Source organism: Scyliorhinus canicula, chromosome 5 (assembly GCF_902713615.1).
Source record: "Scyliorhinus canicula chromosome 5, sScyCan1.1, whole genome shotgun sequence".
NCBI lineage: Eukaryota > Metazoa > Chordata > Chondrichthyes > Carcharhiniformes > Scyliorhinidae > Scyliorhinus > Scyliorhinus canicula.
In genome coordinates this window covers 21,625,167-21,645,445 of record NC_052150.1, presented here as the reverse complement: position 1 = coordinate 21,645,445, position 20,279 = coordinate 21,625,167, and the positions used below count along the sequence as shown (strand labels likewise).

Genomic DNA, 20,279 nt, shown 5'->3' with positions numbered 1-20,279 from the left:
AAAGACTGAAATAATTGTAGATTGAATGCAGACGATTTGGTGCTGTAGAAGAGCAGATAGGTACTTGCGGATTCGGATTCACTAAACAATAAATATTAACAAAATACTGGCCAATTTGGTCACTGAAGAAAAAACCCCAAACAGCAATGAGTTCATGACCAGTTTGTTTTTAATTACGTTGATTGAGGGTTAAATATTGGCCAGAACACCGGGAGAACTCTCCTGTGCAGTAGGATGTTTTACTACTGTTTGAGTGGCTAATGGGACCTATTCTCAAAGGTGACACCTCTAATGGTATAGCATTCCGTCAGTGCAGCACTGGGCTGTCAGCTTAATTAGTATCAAAGTATGCTTGCTTAAGAATGTGAACAGTACATGTTTTATTATTCCTTATGCAGTGTGACTAGATTTAAAAGAACCTATACCTAAAACTAAACAAAAATACCCAAATATTGACAGAAAAATAGCAATATAAAATTCTTCAACTCTTTTTCCACATATCAATAATAATAATCTTTATTGTCACAAGTAGGGTTGCATTAACACTGCAAAAAAGCTACTGTGAAAATCCCCTGGTCGCCACATTCCGGTGCCTGTTCGGGTACACGGAGGGAGAATTCAGAACGTCCAAATTACCTAACAGCACGTCTTTCGGGACTTGTGGGAGGCAATCGGAGCACTCGAAGGAAATAACATTCGTTATTGGGAAACTAATATATGGTACGTTGGGGGGGAGGATTGGTTAGCTAAGTTGGCTGACAGCTGGTTGTGATGCAGAGCGAAGCCAACAATGTGGGTTCAATTCCCGTACCGGCTGAGATTATTCATGAAGTCCCCGCCTTCTCAACCTTGCCCCTCATCTGAGGTGTGGTGACACTAGTACAAAGGGGAGAGCAGCCTATGGTCCTCTGGGACTGTGGTGACATTTACATAGTAATTTCTCAGAGTTCCCCACCACCAAATTCTCTCAGTTGTTCTTTATCCTTTTTTTTTTAAAGTCCATTGCACCAAACAACACACTTAAAAAGTTAAATTTAAGAATCTATATGTTCATAAGAAAACTTAATGGTGCTAACAAAAATGGGTTTACATTAGCCTGGACTTTTCAGTAGTAGTAATCGTTAAAATGTCAGTGTCTGAAACAGACAGCAACTTCTGGAGTTCACACAGGCACAGTCGAACATGGAAATCCGGAGGTTGCTGTCAATGATTCTACAATTCTTCAGAGGATGCACTGTTAAATGCGCCTGGATTAAATCAATGAACTGACAAATTTGCTCTTTAATGCTATTAGATTCTCTATAAAGACACTTGAAAAAGTTTAATCTTATTGATAAAAGCAAATTACTGCGGATGCTGAAATCTGAAACAAAACAGAAAATGCTGGAAAACCTCAGCAGGTCTGACAGCATCTGTGGAGAGAACTAACGTTTCAAGTCTGGATGACTTTTTGTCAGTGCGAGAGAGAACCGAAAATAGGATGAAATTTATACTGTAGTGGAGCGGGAGAGGTGCGAGCAAGCGATAGGTGAAGGTTGGGGAGAGATCAACAGAGATGTCATGGACAAAAAGAATGAATATGGCGGTGATAATGACTAAGAAAGGCGCTGATAGTGGCATATTAAAAGATCAGAATGTGTCCATGCCAAAGGTAAGCAGTGATTCAAAGGACAACCTGGAACAGGGAACAGATAGCCCTAGTTGGGTGGGGGGAAAGGGCGACGGCGGTAAGGGAAAACCAAGATGGAAAGCCGGGTGAAAAGGGGGATGGAAGAATGAATCAATGGAAGAAATAAAATAAATTTATAGAAATAAAGATGGGGTGAAGATGGAGGGGAGAGTCCACAGTTTGATGCCGTTGAACTCAATGTTAAGTCCGGTTGGCCATAATTTGCCTAATCGGAAGATGAGGTGATGTTCCTCCAGTTTCCATTGGGCTTCACTGGAACATTGAAGCAGGCCAAGGACAGGCATGTGGACATGAGAGCAGGGCGGTGAGTTAAAAAGGCAAGCGACAGGGAGGTCTGGGTCCTGATCTTTTAAAAATTATTTTATGGGATATGGCATTGCTGGCTTAGCCAGCAAGAGACTGCCCATCCGTAATTGCCCTCGAGAAGGTGGTGGTGAGGGCCGCCTTGAACGGCTGCAGTCCCTGTGGTGTAGGTACACCCATGGTACTGTTAGGATGGGATTTCCAGGATTTTGACCCAGTGACCCACCTTAATACAAGGAATAATAAGTTCACATGTACTGTTCAATTACCATTCTCGCCCTGAAAAGTTAATTTTATATTTATGGAATGTCAAATGTCTATATTGTACAAAATTTCATATTTTAAAATCATATATATTCTTTTAAAGTTTCTGAAATTTTATCTTCAACCAAATCCCATGTCTATATCCCTATCAACAAGTGAAGGATCAGGGGTGCATCTTACTTCTTAGTTTACTAGCTATGAGAATACTTCAGTGTGGTTGGTGTATAAATCACGAAAGCGAGCCTGCAGCTTCAGTAGGTAATAGGGAAGCCAAATGAAATGTTGGATTTTCTTTCTAAGGGAATGGAGTATAAAACAAAACAGGGAAATCTTGCCAAAACCATACTAGGCATGAGTTAGACCACGCCTGGAATATAATGAACAGTGTTGTTTCCTTATCTAAGGAAAGGTATACTGGCAATGGAGGCAGCCCAGAGAAGATTGATCCCGGGTATGGAGGGATTTTCTTTTTGTGAAGAGAAGTTTTTTTTTTTTTAAATAATTTTTATTGAAAGAGTTTTTCCATACAAACATTTACCCCTACTAATTTTTTTAATTATTTACAACACAATCCCTCTAGGCAAATGTCCCTCCCTCGCCCGCCCTCTCGCGCGCACCAGTCCCCCCCCCCCCCCCAGGCAACCTTAACAAACAAGGCAGCCTACAGTTTCAGACATGAGCAGCGAGCAGACTTGCCCGCGTTACAGTCGTGCATGTCCCCCCACGACCCTTGCTGCCCCCCCCCTCCCCTCCCCCCCCCTCCCCTCCCCCCCCCCCTCCCTCCCCCCCCCCTCCCCTCCCCCCCCCCTCCCTCCCCCCCCCCCTCCCTCCCCCCCCCCCCTCTCCCGGGTTGCTGCTGCCACGACCCCGAACGTCTACCTCTGATCTAAAAAGTCAAGGAAAGGTTGCCACCGCCTGGAGAATCCCTGTACCGACCCTCTCAGGGCAAATTTGATCCTTTCTAGCTGAATATAGCTAGCCATATCGTTAATCCAAGTTTCAACGCTTGGAGGCCTCGCGTCCTTCCATTGAATTAATATCCTTCGTCGAGCCACTAGGGACGCAAAGGCCAGTATTCCGGCCTCCCTAGCCTCCTGTACCCCCGGTTCTACCCCGACCCCAAAGATCGCAAGCCCCCATCCTGGTTTGACCCTGGACCCCACCACCTTCGACACCGTCCTTGCCACCCCCTTCCAGAACCCTTCCAGCACCGGACATGCCCAGAACATATGCACATGGTTCGCTGGGCTTCCCAGACATCTGACACACCTGTCCTCACCCCCAAAGAACCGGCTCATCCTTGTCCCCGTCATGTGAGCTCTATGCAGCACCTTAAATTGAATGAGGCTCAGCCTCGCACACGAGGAGGAAGAATTGACCTTCTCCAGTGCATCCGCCCACGTCCCGTCTTCTATCTGCTCTCCCAGCTCCCCTTCCCACTTGGCTTTCAGCTCCTCCCCTGATGCTTCTTCCGCCTCCTGCATTATCTTGTAGATGTCTGATATCTTCCCCCCTCCGACCCAGACCCCCGAGAGCACCCTATCACTCGCCCCCTTACTGGGGAGCAGGGGAAACCCCTCCACCTGCCGCCTAGCAAATGCCTTCACTTGTAAATACCTGAACATGTTTCCCGGGGGGAGCTCAAACTTCTCCTCCAGCCCTCCCAGGCTCGCAAACCTCCCCTCTATAAACAGGTCCTTCAGCTGCCGTATGCCCACCCTGTACCAGCTCTGAAATCCCCCGTCGATGTTCCCCGGGATGAATCTATGGTTCCCTCTTATTGGCGCCGCCAACAGGCCTCCCATTTCCCCCCTATGTCGCCTCCACTGCCCCCATATCTTGAGGGTGGCCGCCACCACCGGGCTCGTGGTGTACCTCGTGGGGGGGAGCGGCCATGGTGCCGTTACTAGGGCCCCCAGGCTTGTGTTGCCACAGGACGCCCTCTCCATTCGTTTCCAAGCTGCCCCCTCCCCTTCCATCATCCACTTGCGCACCATTGACACATTTGCCGCCCAGTAGTACCCCGAAAGATTGGGTAGTGCCAGCCCTCCACTGTCCCTACTCCGCTCCAAAAAGACCCTCCTCACCCTTGGGGTGCCATGCGCCCACACGTAGCTCATGATGCTACTCGTCACCTTTTTGAAGAAGGCCCTAGTGAGGAAGATGGGCAAGCACTGAAATAAAAACAAGAACCTTGGGAGGACCGTCATTTTGATTGACTGCACCCTCCCCGCCAGCGACAACGGTACCATGTCCCACCTCTTAAATTCCTCCTCCATCTGTTCCACCAGCCTGGAAAAGTTCAACTTGTGGAGGGTCCCCCAGTTCCTTGCCACCTGCACCCCTAAGTACCTAAAGCTCTTTCCTGCTCGCTTGAAGGGGAGTCTCCCAATACCCTCTCCCTGGTCCCCCGGGTGTATCACAAAAACCTCGCTTTTGCCCAAATTTAGTTTGTACCCCGAAAAGTCCCCAAACTCTGCTAATAGTTCCATTATCTCCGGCATTCCCCCTTCTGGGTCTGCCACGTACAGCAGTAGATCATCCGCATACAGCGATACTCGATGTTCCTCCCCTCCCCTAGTCAGTCCTCTCCACCCCCCTGAACCCCTCAGTGTCATCGCCAACGGTTCAATCGCCAGTGCGAAAAGTAGGGGGGATAGAGGACATCCCTGCCTAGTCCCTCGGTGGAGCCCGAAATACTCCGACCTCCTCCCGTTTGTCACTACACTCGCCGTCGGGGCCGAGTAGAGCAACTTCACCCACTTAATAAACCCTTCCCCAAACCCAAACCGTTCCAACGTCTCCCACAGGTACTCCCACTCCACCCTATCGAATGCCTTCTCCGCGTCCAGCGCTACCACTATCTCAGCCTCCCCCTCCACTGCCGGCATCATAATTACATTCAGCAATCTCCGCACGTTCGTGTTGAGCTGCCGCCCCTTCACGAACCCCGTCTGGTCCTCATGGATTACCCCTGGCACACAATCCTCTATTCTAGCTGCCAGGATCTTTGCCAGCAACTTGGCATCCGCGTTCAGAAGCGAGATAGGCCTGTAGGACCCGCACTGCACGGGGTCTTTATCCCGCTTCAATATCAGGGAGATCAGTGCCTGCGACATTGTCGGGGGCAGAACCCCCCCCTCTCGCGCCTCATTAAAGGCTCGTACCAGTACCGGTCCCACCAAGTCCACATTTTTCTTATAGAATTCCACCGGGAACCCATCTGGCCCCGGCGCCTTCCCCGCTTGCATCTGACCTATTCCCTTGACTAGCTCCTCTAGCCCTATTGGCGCCCCCAGCCCTTCTACCAGCCCCTCCTGGACCCTTGGGAACCTCAATTTGTTTAGGAAGTCCTCCATTCCCCCTCTCCTCGTCGGCGGCTCAGACCGATACAACTCCTTGTAAAAATCCCTGAAGACCCCGTTCACTTCTTGCCCCTTCTGCACTACCTTCCCGCCCCTCTCCTTCACTCCCCCAATCTCCCTAGCCGCATCTCGTTTGCGAAGCTGGTGTGCCAGCATCCTGCTCGCCTTTTCCCCATACTCATAGACCGCGCCCTGTGCCCTTCTCCACTGCGTCTCTGCCTTCCTGGTGGTCAGCAGGTCGAACTTGACCTGCAGGCTGCGCCGTTCTCCCAGCAGCCCCTCCTCTGGTGCCTCCGCATATCTCCTATCCACTTCCAATAGCTCCCCCACCAGCCTCTCCCTCTCCTGCCTCTCCTTTCTTTCTCTGTGCGCCCTTATGGAGATCAGCTCTCCCCTGATCACTGCCTTCAGGGCCTCCCAGACCATCCCCACCTGCACCTCACCCGTGTCATTCAAGTCCAGATAGCTCTCGATGCTCTTCCGGACCCTTTTACACACCTCGTCGTCCGCTAACAGCCCCACATCCAGCCGCCACAGCGGGCGCTGGTCCCGCGCCTCCCCCATTTCCACATCCACCCAATGTGGTGCATGATCAGAGATCGCAATGGCCGAGTACTCAGCTTCCCGTACCCTCGGGATCAGCCCCCTGCTCAACACGAAGAAATCGATTCTGGAGTACACTCTATGGACGTGGGAGAAAAAGGAATACTCCCTCGCCCTCGGCCTACCAAACCTCCATGGGTCTACTCCTCCCATCTGCTCCATGTACCCCCTCAGCACTTCTGCCGCTGCCGGCCTCCTATTGGTCCTTGAACTCGATCTGTCTAGCCCGGGGTCCAGCACTGTGTTAAAGTCCCCCCCCATGATCAAGCCCCCTGCCTCCAGTCCCGGAATGAGGCCCAATAGGCGCCTCATAAAACCCGCGTCATCCCAGTTCGGGGCATATACGTTGACCATCACCACTTTCTCCCCCTGCAGCTTACCCTTCACCATCACATACCTACCCTCCTTATCCGCCACCACCTCCTCCGCCACGAACGACACCCTCTTTCCCACCAGAATCGCCACCCCCCCGGTTCTTTGCGTCCAATCCAGAGTGGAACACCTGTCCCACCCACCCCCTTCTCAGGCGAACCTGGTCCACTACCTTCAAATGGGTCTCCTGTAACATTGCTACATCAGCCTTCAGTCCCTTCAGGTGTGAGAATACCCTTGATCTCTTGACCGGCCCATTCAACCCCCTCACGTTCCAAGTGATCAGCCGGGTCGCGGGACGACCCGCCCCCCTCCCCTGCCGATTAGCCATGTCCTGTTCCCTGCTCGCCCCGGGTCGACCCTCCCCTTCTGACCCGCTCCCCATGGCGCTGTCTCCCTCCCCCCACCTCTCCAGTCCTCCACTTCCCGTTTCTGGTCTTTTCAGCAGCAACCCGGTGTCCCTCCCTAACCCCCCTCCCCCCCCCCCCCCCCAGGCTAGGACCCCTCCTAGCCGCGATGTACCCTCCATCGTACTCCCGTAAGTCAGCTGGTTCACGCTGACCCGGCTGCTCCTGCCACACTCCGACTCCTCCCGGCTCGGGGGGGGGGCCTCCCCCCCCTTGCCACTCCTCCCTGGCCCCGCTCCAGCGCGGGAAAGGTCGCCATTGCTAGCCACGCCCCGCACTCCTCCCCTCCCCCCTCCTCTGCCCCGCGCGCGGGAAAACAGAGGAAAGCCCGCGCTTTCGCCCTGCCACACCCCACCCCGCCATCTTCAGTTCCACCCCCGTCCCCGTCCATGCCTGTAAAAGAACCCCCCCTAGGAGCCCATATCCCCGATCTGCTCTCCCCCCCCGTCCCACCTCCCCAACTTAACATTATAAATAACAGATAAATAACAAATAACATTGTGCTTAACAGTCGCCCTCTACCAAACAGCATAAATAACCATAAATAACCATGAATAACCACAATAACAATAACTAAGGGAAGTTGGCAAAGGGGGAAAAAACATCAGAAGAAAAACCACAGCAAGAGTTCAAAATCCAAACAAAGAATTCAGCTGAAAGTACCCGAGCGGCTACGGCCGCCAAGTATCCCCTGCGTCTAATTTAAGTCCAGTTTCTCTTCCTGTACAAAGGCCCACGCCTCCTCTGGGGACTCAAAATAGTGGTGTTGGTTCCTGTAGGTGACCCACAAGCGCGCTGGCTGCAGCATTCCGAACCTGATCCGTTTTGCATGTAGCACCGCCTTCGTCCGGTTGTACCGGGCCCGCCGCTTTGCCACCTCCGCACTCCAGTCCTGGTAGACCCTCACCGTCGAATTCTCCCACTTGCTGCTCCTTTCCCTCTTGGCCCACTCCAGCACTCTCTCACGGTCGCTGAGTCGCTGGAACCGCACCAGCACCGCCCTCGGGGGCTCATTTGCTCTTGGCCTCCTAGCCATGACCCTGTAGGCCTCTTCCAGCTCCAGGGGCGAAGGGACGGCCCCTGCCCCCATCAGGGAGCTCAGCATTTCTGCTACATATCCCGGGAGGTCTGACCCCTCCAGGCCTTCTGCCAGGCCCAAGATCCTCAGGTTCTTCCGCCTCATTCGGGTATCCAGCTCCTCAAAACGGCTCTGCCATTTCAGGTGGAGTGCCTCGTGCACCTCCACCTTTCCCACGAGGACCGTGGCCTCCTCCTCCCTCGCAGTTATCTCCTGTTGCAGCTCCCGAATCGACGCCTCTTGGGTCGCCTGGGCTCCCATCAGCCTGGTGGTCGTCGCATTCATTGACTCCAAGAGCTCCATTTTCAGCTCCGTAAAGAAGCGCAGGAGAGCGGCCTGCTGCTCCTCCGCCCATTTCCTCCATTCCTCGGGTGCACCACCGGCCGCCATTTTGGTCTTCTTCCCCCGCTTTTTTTTGGGAGCTGCTGTTGCTTTCTTTACCACCCCACTCCGGGTACCGACCATAAAGTTGGTCTGGTTCTCTTCAGGGAGCCTTCCCCCACCGGGATTTGTCCTTACAGCGCCGTTGGGGCCCTCCAATCGGCCCGAAAACACCTTTGTAGCAGGAGCAGCCAAACGTGCGACTTAGCTGGTCATAGCCGCAACCGGAAGTCTCGTGAAGAGAAGTTGAGCAGGTTGAGACTGTACTCACTGGAGATTAGAGGAATGAGAGATGACCTTATCGAGACAAATAGGATTCTCAGGGGGCTCGACAGGGTAGGCGCTGAGAGTCAGGGATGAGGAGGAATTTGTTCTCCTAGAGGGTAGCGAATCTGTGGAATTCTTGACTGCAGAAGGTTGGGGTAGCATTAAGTGTTCAAGGCTGAGATAGACAGATTTTTAATCAGTAATGGTTTCAAGGGTTATGGGGAAAAGGCTGGAAAGTGAAGTTGAGGATTATTATATCAGATCGGTCATGATCTGATTGATTGGCAGAGCAGACTTGATGGGCAAATTGCCCATTTCTGCTCCAACGTCTTAAGGTCTTCTGAGGTGGGAACAGGAAAAGCTGTATTTTCCATGTAAATTAACACTGACGAAAGCAAAATTCTATTTTAACCTAACACATCGATCTCAGGTCCATAATATTTTGACGTATGCCACGATTGAAAAAATACTGGACTGAAGACATTGTAGCTGTAAGATCTTTTTCTGAAGATAGATCTGTATTTGGTCTCAGGATGCGATCAAAGGGATATTTGAAAGTTTCCATGTGTACGCGCACTTGGATCATTATTCAACACATGAGCAGACAATATTCAAATAAGCAACAAGTCTTATAAATATAAAATGAGATCTATTCCTTATTTTAGAATTAAATTTGTAAAAAAAGTAAATGATTATATTCTAATTGGTGAGGCTGACAAATTGGGGAGGAGGGATGGGCTACAAAGCAACCTTAACTGCACGGTACCAACACACATCTTTCCAACAACCTGGGATCTCACAATAGCAGAAGACACAGGATCATATTTTGCAACCAACCAATTTGATGCGAGATAAATACAAAAGGAATTTATCCAAAGATTGCATTCAATTGTGATCTTGAATTTCCCTCTCTTTCCCCAACCACAGAGCTTTTATTCAAATATCAAACTCAAATTCTCGAAAGAAAGTTAGGAGTATAAAAACAATCTGAATCTATCCTGAAGAGAGCTAATGGGTCAGCTTGCCTTTCTGGTATCTAAACAGGAGTACAAACTACTTCCACTTGGCGCTCTCACATTAGGAAAAAATGTTAAACTGATCACATTAAGAACTACATTCAAGGAAATAATGGCAAACTTGTTTTAAATGCTTGTACATAATGCTATATATAAAAACATACCAGTTTAGAATAATCCCCATCCTCTCCCTGCCACCCACTCAGATACTCAAAGATATCATCTTCTCCTGGCTCTGTCCAACTATATTTCAATCTCAAATTAAGTTTCCGCCTTCCCTGCGGCACCAAAGAGTCGTAACCAAAATCACAAAATACATCCACTACTTTTGTTTATTTGGTCATGGGACGTTGGCATCGCAGGCTGTGCCAGCATTTATAGCCCAACCCTAATTGCCCTCGAGGGGCACAGTCAACCACATCTCTGTGGTTTTGGAGTCACATATAGGCCAGACCAGGAAGATTTCCTTTCCTAAAGGACATTAGTGAACCAGATGTTTTTTTACGACTATCAACAATGTTTTCATGGTCATCACTAGAATTTTAATTTCAGATTTTTATCAAATTCAAATTTCACCATCTGCAGTGGCGGAATTTAAACCTAGGACCCCAGAGTACTCTGGGTCTCTGGATTAATAGCCCAGTGACAATACCACCACGCCAACACCTCCCACATGATGATGGCCATGCTGCATTCCCCTTTCTCATAGTGTTTAACCTCTCTGCAGCTTTTACTATGGTCAGTCACATAATCAATAATCTCTCTACCAGTGTCCTCCTCTTTAGGACCACCCTTGCTTGACATCACACACATCTACTGGATTATAGCCAGAGAAGCAATAGTCTCTTCTCAGCATTGCACAATTACTCCGATGAGCCATAAGGATCTATTCTTGGACACTCTCCCTTTCCTTATCTCCAACCTTGGCAGCATCATTGGAAGCCAGGGGTCCAGGTTCCAGCTGCCCACTGATGAAACTCACCCCACCTCCAAACAATCAATCTCAACCAGTCCATGCTTTCTGTTATTTGCCCAACATCCAGAATTCGATAAATGATACCTTGCTATAGCCAAATAGTTAAAAGACAAAACCCATCATCCTTAACAGTGTTCCAAAGAGACTTCAGCTTTTAACACAAGTGGCTAAAATGGGGCATGGTTAATCAAAAAAAGAAACCAATATGAAATAGTTTCATTCATTAGGTAATAAAATGTCACAAATAGATTATGTTATAATGCTTGTAATTTTTCTTTCATGTAATAAAACAATTACATTACATGCAAGTTTAAACTTTTGATTTGAAGCCATTTAATATGGTCTATTCAGATTCAAACATATGACCACAGAATTGGACTATCCATGTGATATACGCCCGGCAGAGTATTAAATATATTTCCACTTTTCTAACTTAAATTTCCTTACATACATGAAATATTTAGTATTTAAATGTTCATATTATAACCCTTTCCCTTCTTTTCTGCATGGGTATACTTAACTTTGAAATTTCCTAATTGCCAGTCCAGTGTCACAACTTTTCAGAGGTATGGTGCATCTCTATATAATAGGATTTCCACTACATTTCTATGAAATTACAGTAGTGGATAGGAAAATTTGTGAAAATTCCAGATCTTAGTGTTTGCTCAGAATCAGTAATTTGTTCAAAGTCAGGAGTGGGAACAAGAATGGGATGGAGAAATTGAGATGTACTCTTTGTTCTTACCATCAGCTGTCTGCTGCAATGTAATGATCAGACAATGCACTCGCAAATCTAAGATTAGTTCCTGAATTGCTTGCAAGAGGTCATTTGGTATTTCCAGTATTGTCAAAGACTCATAGTTAAGTCTGCAATTCAATCAAAATTAAATAATTAGGATTACGACAGGTCCTTCAATTCTACAACAAATCTATAGACTGCAAAATAACAAATGTAGGATTAACACGATTTGCAATAAACTTAAATTGTACAATACTATTGTCAACCTAAAATGATTTGTTAAGAATCACAAACAATTGGAACCCACTGAATCAGAGAATGCCTACAACACAGGAAACGACAATTCGGCCAGGAGCTTCCATGTACCTCTCTGCAAAAGCAACTCACCGAGTTCCACTCTCTTAACTTTTCATCGTAGCCCATCTGCAATTTTTTTCTTTTCATGAAATTATGCACTTTTCTTTTGAAAGCCTTGATTGAATCTGCCTCCACCGTGTTCTCAGGGAATGGAAATTAAAGAGTACAACTTGGCTGGCAGGAGCAGTATGTGAATTTCAGTGCATTGTGCACTCACTGCACACAATTGACAATCTGATTTTCTTTAAATTTATAGTGACTTCCATGGAACTGTGCAGCATTTCACCAAGCTGATTTATGTGATGGCCATGTTATGGAACCATCTGGCCACTGGTTGCACTGTTGAGTGAGGCAAGGGCGGGAAAAGCAGGGGCGCTAACAATTTTCAATTCCTCTCTGGGCTGGAGAGTTTTGGCTATGGAGAGATTGGATAGACTGGGATTATTTTCCCTAGAACAGAGGAGACTGAGAGGTGACATGATTGATATGAGCATAGATAGAGTAGACAGGAAGAAACCTTTCCCCTTGGTGGAGGGTTCAATGACCAGGGGCATAGATTTAAGGTAAGGGGCAGGCGGTTTAGAGGGGATGTGAGGAAAACCGTCTTTCACCCAGAGGGTGGTGGAAGTCTGGATGTCACTGCCTGAAAGGGTGGTGGAGGCAGTGACCCTCATAACTTATAAAATGTATTTAGATGTGCACTTGCCATGACAAGGCATGCAAGGCTATGGGCCGGAAAATGGGGCTAGAATACTTAGGTGCCGGCTTTCAACCAGCGCAGACGCGATGGGCTGAAGAGCCTTTTCTGTGTTGTTGGCCTCTATGGCGCTATGGTTTCTGCAATTCTTTGTGGAACCTAAAAATTCTTGAAGTGTGGGCCTAAAGAGGTCCGTACAGTCAACATCCAGAATGTTTCATTTTTTATTAGCTGCCACTGTCTGGGTGGGAAACTTGCTCAGAACCTAATTTAATTGTTACATTGTACTTTTTTTTTTAAACATGCAAAATGTACAGTTCTTTCATGATGATGCTTGTTTTACTACTGATATTGATTTGGTTTTATGAAGTCAACAGAGCAGAGGGTACATGCTCAATCTGCCATTCCACTATCTGTTAACCTCAGCTCTCAGTTGTGAGCAGTTAGATGGAAAATCGCAGCACTCTCAATACCAAGCCCTTGCACACATTTCTCAACAGCTGAGCATCCCTGGTGGAAATTCAGGAACAGACTATCCACCCACACTCTCAGCTATAGGTATTGAGAGGTCTGGAAAAAATCAGAGGGGTCGGTGAGAAAATAGAGGGAACTACACTCTCACAGTGAGAAATTAGTGTTTGATTGGATAATTTGAAACTGGACAGTTGTGGTTCTGTGGTGTGAAACTTTCAATACAACAATTATCAAGCCACAGCCACAATAGATTTGGAAAGTTCCCTTAATTGTGCAGTGCTGTACACATCGGAATCACAATGTGCAGCAGAGAATGGGAATGTTATGCTCACGCATGAATAAACACCTTTGGTTCCAGAGGTTAATCAAATGTAAATTCTCAAATGTTCACGTTTCAAATTAAAGCAGCTTGCATGTATAATTTCCCCAATCAGACAGCAACATTGCTATATAGGTAGAGAAGTATTGCTGCAATTGTATAGGGGGTTGGGGAGATCACATCTGAAGTATCTTGTTCAGTTTTGGTCTCCTTCTTTGAGGAAGGATGTTGTGGCATTGGAAGCAGTTCAGAGGAGGTTCACCAGATTGATTCTGGGGATGAGGGGGTTGACGTATGAGGAGAGATTAAACAGTTTGGGCTTATACTCGCTGGGGTTTAGTAGGATGAGAGGGGATCTGATCAAGGTATATAAAATACTAAAAGGGATTGATAAAGTAAATGTAGACCAAATGTTCCCCCTTGTGGGGCAATCGAGAACAAGAGATCAGAGATATAGGTTGAGAGGCGGTAGATTTAAGACAGAGATGAGGAGGCACTACTTCTCGGAGACGGTGATGAATTTGTGGAACTCGCTGCCCCATAGTGCAGTGGAATCCGAATTATTAAATCATTTCAAGAGGGAGATATCGATATATTTCTGATTAAAATTGGGTTAAAGAGATATGAGGAACAGGTAGGGAGGTGGCTTTGAGATGAGGAAGATACCAGCCATGATCTGATTGAATGACGGAGCAGGCACGAAGGGCCGAATTGCCTCTTCTGCTCCTAATTCCTATGTTCCTATATTTAAAAATCTTGCTTACCTCATAGTATGAATAATGTGGGTTAACCACTGTCCGGAAAGTTCCATTTTTGCTTCCCATCCTCCATATTGCTTGAGCTCTATCTCAACTAGGCTGGATGGAAGAAGAGCTCCTCGGATGAGTTTCACCAGTGAATTTATCACCTCCTGAGTCATTTTCTGCATAAACAAATTTCAAAGTATTGCTTCTGCTAGTACATCGGGACTTTTCTCTTTCACTTAAAAAAATTAATTGCATTGATCACTTTTTCAGAAAATGATAAAAACTTATGGAAGCAAACATATTTTATGTACCTTGAAGTCGTTTTGTCGGGATCTGGCATTTTTCTTAAACTTCTCAACTGGACCTGATTTTTCACCTGTCTTTGATTACAAGATAAAGATTAAAATTAAAATGCTGTCCATATGGAAGTTATGGAAATATGAAAGTACCATCACAAGAAAAAAAACGTCCTTAGAGAAACAAAAGATTTCATATTATTTCATACTTGTTGCAAAAGATAAAGTAGGAGTACGATTAAAACAAAAATATGAAAGAGGTCCAGCATAATGTTATAAATCCATCATTGGCATTCATTCATCTCAGGAGATGTTGGACTGCTCCCAGAGTGATGTCACTCCTGTATTGAGGACTGTCTGTTCTAGGTCTAGAGCCATTTTTGAGGGGCAGTCCCTTTTGCCGCTGGCTCAGATGAATAGTGTTTGCCAGAGATCAACATCCTTCCTGCAGGCTCTCTTTTTCATTGTCTGGTCATTTCTTTTCTCCTCTGCTTTTTCGTCATCCTTCCTGACTGCTCGTCTCCAGGTCAGCAGCAAGGACTTCAAATTATGGGCAACTTTTTGGTCTTGTGCCGATGGCAAGCATGAGCATGTCTTTGGGGATGCAGCTGTCATCCATTCGGCTCAGGACCCATTCAATGGAGTCGCTGCTGATTCAATAGGGCAAATGTGACGTACTCCCATATTCGGCACTGTTTATCTAGGAGACACTCAATATTCACCTGAGGCAGCAAGGTGGAAGCGTTTCAGCTGCTTTACTTGGCTTGCATAAATTGTCCATACCTTGCTCGTGCAAAGGGAGGTGCTGATTTTTTTTTACTGGCTGGACCAGTATTTATTGCTCAGCCTTAACTGCCCTCCATTTCAGAGACATTTGAAGTAAACCACATTGGTGTGGGTCTGGAGTCGTATATAGACCAGGCCAAAGAAGGATGACAGGCTTCCTTCCTTAAAGAACATTAATGAGGCCGTTGAGTTGTTAAGACAATCAACAATAGTTTCTTGGTCATCACGAGGCTTTAATTCCAGATTTTTATTGAATTGTGCATTTTCTTTTCATGTACTAAATTATCTGTTTGAGCTGCACGCAGAAAAATACTTTTCACTGTTCCTCGGTACACGTGACAATAAACAAATTCATCCAATTCAAATTTTACCATGGTCACCCCAGATCTTGCCCTGGGTCTCTGGACAACTAGTGCAGTGACAATACCATTAGGAAACCGCCCCCCCCCCCCCCCCCCCCCCCCCCCAGCAATTATGCTAAAGATTTGTGCAAAACAAAGGGAAACGGATTATTGACTGCAAGGATTACTTAACCTTTGTTAAGTATTGTGGAAAAGGTCTTGGCTCTGATGAGACTTCAGACCTGGCATCACACCTCGAGTCTCAATACAGCTTCAGAGCTGGCAGATTGACAGATGCCATGATTATCTGATTTCGGCAGTGACAGAATTACCGCCAACAGAGCAGGTCATTCAACATTGCTTTCATAAGGCCTTCAACCTCGTCAGCAGAGATGGATTATTTAAACCACTGTGGGATACAGGCTGCCTGCCTGGATTCTCAGAAGCTATTTCTTCTTTCCTCGAGAACATGCACAGTTTTGTCAGTTACAATGGAGCATCATTGAAGGATTTCAAGATCAGTGGTGGGGTGAAGCAGGGCTGTGTCCTGGCACCAGCTCTCTTTGGCATATTTTTCTTATGTTGCTATAAACCCATAAACATTCTACATTCACTGAACACACACTGACACCTACTGGTCATTGCTTTGCATTTTCAGCAATTCCATCCACTTCTTTCTCAGCTAGATTTTAACAAAAGAGGCAACAAAAAGCAAGCACAGTAGTTGGACAGAAGCAAAAATAAAAATTAGCGGGAAAAGCATTTTAAAACGAAGGAGTACTTTTTTTGAAGTAGAAATCTTACAGAACAGTTTGACACAGGTCTAACAGTTTGGTTTATCTAGTAACAAAATTATACTTTAGTCAACACAAATCATTTCGTTCTCTGTTATTTAGAAGATTTTAAAAATGTAATCAAACAATTCCTCAAGGTAGCTATACAAATCAACTTTAGATTACTTTAATCAAACATTCTGTTTGGAAACATTTACTTTTATATTAATGATAAATGGCCGTACTATGATCACAGGATTCTGTAACACTTAGGGAAAGCAATTGGGTATCTGAGACACAAAGAAATCTATCTCATCAAGTTGAAAAATATCTGAACCGGGTTCCAGCGATATCTGCATATCATAGAATCCCTGCAATGCAGAAGGAGGCCTTTTGGCCCATCAGGTCTGCACCGGCCCTCTGAAAGAGCACTCTATCTAGTCCCAATCCCTCTGCAATCTCATAATCCCACCTAACCTTTGCACACAAAGGGAAAATTTAGTATGATCAATCAACCTACCCTGCAAATCTTTGGACTTGTGGGAGGGAACTGGAGCACCCTGTGGAAACTCACGCAGACACGGGGAGAAAGTGCAAACTCCACACAGTCACCCAAGGCTGGATTTGAAACCGGGTCCCTGGAGCTGTGCGGCTGTTTGCACTGATGGAATGCATACTTCTTCAACATTGGGGCACAGCTAATTCCTAAGAGACCACGATTCTAAGTACACACAGGGTTTAACCAACTACAATTGCTCAGCTCTCCAGAATGGAACACGCTGCCTGTTGAGCCTTCGTTTACAGGATGTTCTGGAGCTCAGTGGTAAGAATCTTGTATCTCAGGGCCAGGATCTATTCTTAATCCAGCCAAGTTCATCAGTGGTTTACAGTACCCCACAGTACTGCTAATCAATCTGGTTCAGGTCGTGGATCGAGTCCGCACAGAGTGGTGACTTGGCTTCTAATTTCCGATGCTGTGTATTTTGGTAAAACCTGGACACCCAAGCAAACACCCTTACCTTCCCTCCATTTGAAATAGTCATTACTTGCTCATGAAAAAGGCAGCATATCAACATAAAATCAAATGGCAATGCCTCATATTCCTGCCTTGTGGGACTAACTGGCACACACATCTTTAGCTGCCAGCTTAATTACGCAAATTAAACATTGATTTTTTATCATTTGCAGGAGTTTTTTGATCATAGTTTCCTGTGAACTGTGGCAGCCAGCAAATCCTGGAAGGCAAAGCCAAGGGAAATATGCGAAAGTCAAAAAAATGTTTTATTATTTCTAGACCTGGAAGTTGTACAGTGAAGTGATAGTCCCTCCAGACAAGTTCAAGTTTTGAATTCCAGCAAAATGTGCAGATGAAAACTTTTATTTAACTTCACTTTTGTGTGCAGTTTAATGCATAATCTTGAAATTAGGTAGCTTTGAAGATCAAATTAGTTTGGCTCAATAACAACCAAATATATGATCGGGTAAGAGGAAGGCAGCTTACAGCAAACTGAGGAGAAAAAGACGGAGGCCGGAATTTCCCAGCCATTTACGCTGGCAGGATTTTCCACGGGTTCCCAATCCCACTGCCAGCCAATGGTGGACCATCTCTGCTGTCAGAGCGGGTGCCCGGAAAATTCTGCCTGGAGTCAATAGTTAATACAAGAAGTTTGAATTTTCCGTTGTAAAGTATTTCTTTAAAAACAAAACAATGGCATTGGCATATGTGCTGTTTGTTCTGTTCCTTGTTCACCTGAAACAGAATTATTGAACTTTGTGCAAGCAGTTGTAAAAAAACAAACATGAAGTTTCCATTTTCCTTCAACATTTGCCTTCCAAGATTTTCTGGCTGCCATCTTCCTCATGGGTTTTATTGCACACGAGTGCTGTGCTCTGTGCAGTTCTGCTCTCTTGTCTGTTTTTTCAGGTGATGTCCACAAAATCCGAAAATGATTCTTTATGGCACTGAAATTCTACATGTTAAACTGCAGCTGCTTCCTTATCACTAATGATTTCAGCTGGCCAGAAAAATTAAAGCTCAGACCAAAGGGAGAAAAAAAAATCATACAAAAGCTAAACCTTTATGTCTAGTATGTTTGGCCTACCTAGCAGCGTGCTGCGGCAACTCAATAGGTTAGTAGTACAACACATTGTCTCTTACTGCAGGAATCAAACTGTACGTGTTGTACGATACTAGTTATAAATTCAGTACAAACACAGCAATGTAATAAAATGGTAACGATACCATACAAGTTATTAGATGGTTTTAGCACAAAACTCAACAGTTCGAGATCTAGATCCGCAGTTATATTTTTAAATCTCATTTTGAATCTATTGGATCAAAAAGTTCATTTTCCTTACATATGAAACATACAGCCTAAGATATAATCACTAATGAAGCTCTGTGCAACTTAATCACATCGCTGCTGATCTATTATATCTATAGCAGGATTACGCTATTGAGTTGGATGATCAGCCATGATCGTGATGAATAGCGGAGCAGGCTCGAAGGGCCAAAAGGCCTCCTCCTGCTCCAATCTTCGATGTATCTAACCCGTCTCATAGGGTAAAAGTGTTCTGTATCTTGCCCTAGTCATGGCTCTACATTATTTGTTCAGTAATGGACAAATTGAATACTAATTTAAATTGTTACAGGGGAAAGAAAAACTGGTAGTTTTGTGCAGAAGAATCTTGGGGTCAAAACTGCTGCTTAATATAAAAAGCAAAAGCAAAATACTGCAAATGCTGGAAAGCAGAAAGTGCTAGATATACATAGCACGTCAGGCATCTTCGACAGAAGGCAAACCAAATTTATTGTTTCAGGTTGATGAAAAGGTTACAGGTGGAACAGGTAAAGAGGCAGGGAAATGAGGGAAGGAGGAAATAGCTAAAGTGAATGCCTGTGATTAGATGGAAAACAGGAGAGATTAAATCACAAAAAGAATTATAGTGGAAGGCAAAAGGAGATAATTATAGGATAATTGAAGAGACAAAAGATGGATCAAGAGCTGCATTTAGGAAATAGCAGAGTAATTACCAACAGCTGCTGTCAGAATAAAATGGGGGCAGTGGTTAAGATTAGAGAATGTTGAACTCAATACAGTCCAAATGAGCAGAGTTCAATGTAAAGATGAGGTGCTGCTCCTCAGGCTAATGTCCAGCTTCATAGGAACAGTGTTGGAGACTGAGGCCAGAGAAAGAATGAGGCAGAGAACTGAAATGACAATCAGAAACATAGGATCACATTTGCAGATTGAACAAAAATGCGCTGCAAAGTGGTCATCCTGACACAGAGGCGATTCATTGTGGGCTGGGAACACAGTATCTTGACAGATGCTGCCTGACCTACTTAGTTTTAAAATCGTTGATTAATACCTTGCGCTGGATTTTACCTTCCAGAGACAGGCTGGGAAGGGGGAGGACTTGTAAAATGACTGCAAAAAGGACATCTGACTTCCCGCCACCATTAGGATCGGGGAAGGCCAATTAGTTCAATTAACCGGCCAATCAATGGCCTTTTTAGCATGCCGGGAATTTACCAGCACCAGCACACCCCCTACCTCATCTCCTCCCACTACACAGGGAAGGCCATCAGATCCATGTGAGCGGCTTTCCAAGGTGGGATGCCTTCCTTTCTGGCCGCTCTACAGGTCATTGGATTGGATTGGATTTGTTTATTGTCACGTGTACCGAGGTACAGTGAAAAGTATTTTTCTGCGAGCAGCTCAACAGATCATTGAGTACATGGGAAGGAAAGGGAATAAAAAAAAATACATAATAGGACAACACAACATATACAATGTAACTACTACATAAGCACTGGCATCAGATGAAGCATACTGGGTGTAGTGTTAATGAGGTCAGTCCATAAGAGGGTCATTTAGGAGTCTGGTGACAGTGGGGAAGAAGCTGTTTTTGAGTCTGTTTGTGCGTGTTCTCAGACTTCTGTATCTCCTGCCCATTGGAAGAAGTTGGAAGGGTGAGTAAGCCGGGTGGGAGGGATCTTTGATTATGCTGCCCACTTTTCCCAGG

The 20,279-nt window shown here is 45.9% G+C and overlaps 1 protein-coding gene across 2 annotated transcripts in view; it reads right to left on the bottom strand.

Moving 5' to 3' along the window:
• The window catches only part of exoc2 (exocyst complex component 2), a 273,825-nt gene that overhangs the window by 87,597 nt on the left and 165,949 nt on the right, over positions 1 to 20,279 (bottom strand). For both annotated transcript variants that reach the window (XM_038796745.1, XM_038796746.1), the window contains 3 exons: positions 14,366 to 14,434; positions 14,073 to 14,230; positions 11,468 to 11,589 (listed from right to left, as the gene is read on the bottom strand). In XM_038796745.1, the coding sequence (XP_038652673.1) occupies positions 11,468 to 11,589; positions 14,073 to 14,230; positions 14,366 to 14,434 (349 nt within the window). The remainder of the gene's footprint in view (positions 1 to 11,467; positions 11,590 to 14,072; positions 14,231 to 14,365; positions 14,435 to 20,279) is intronic.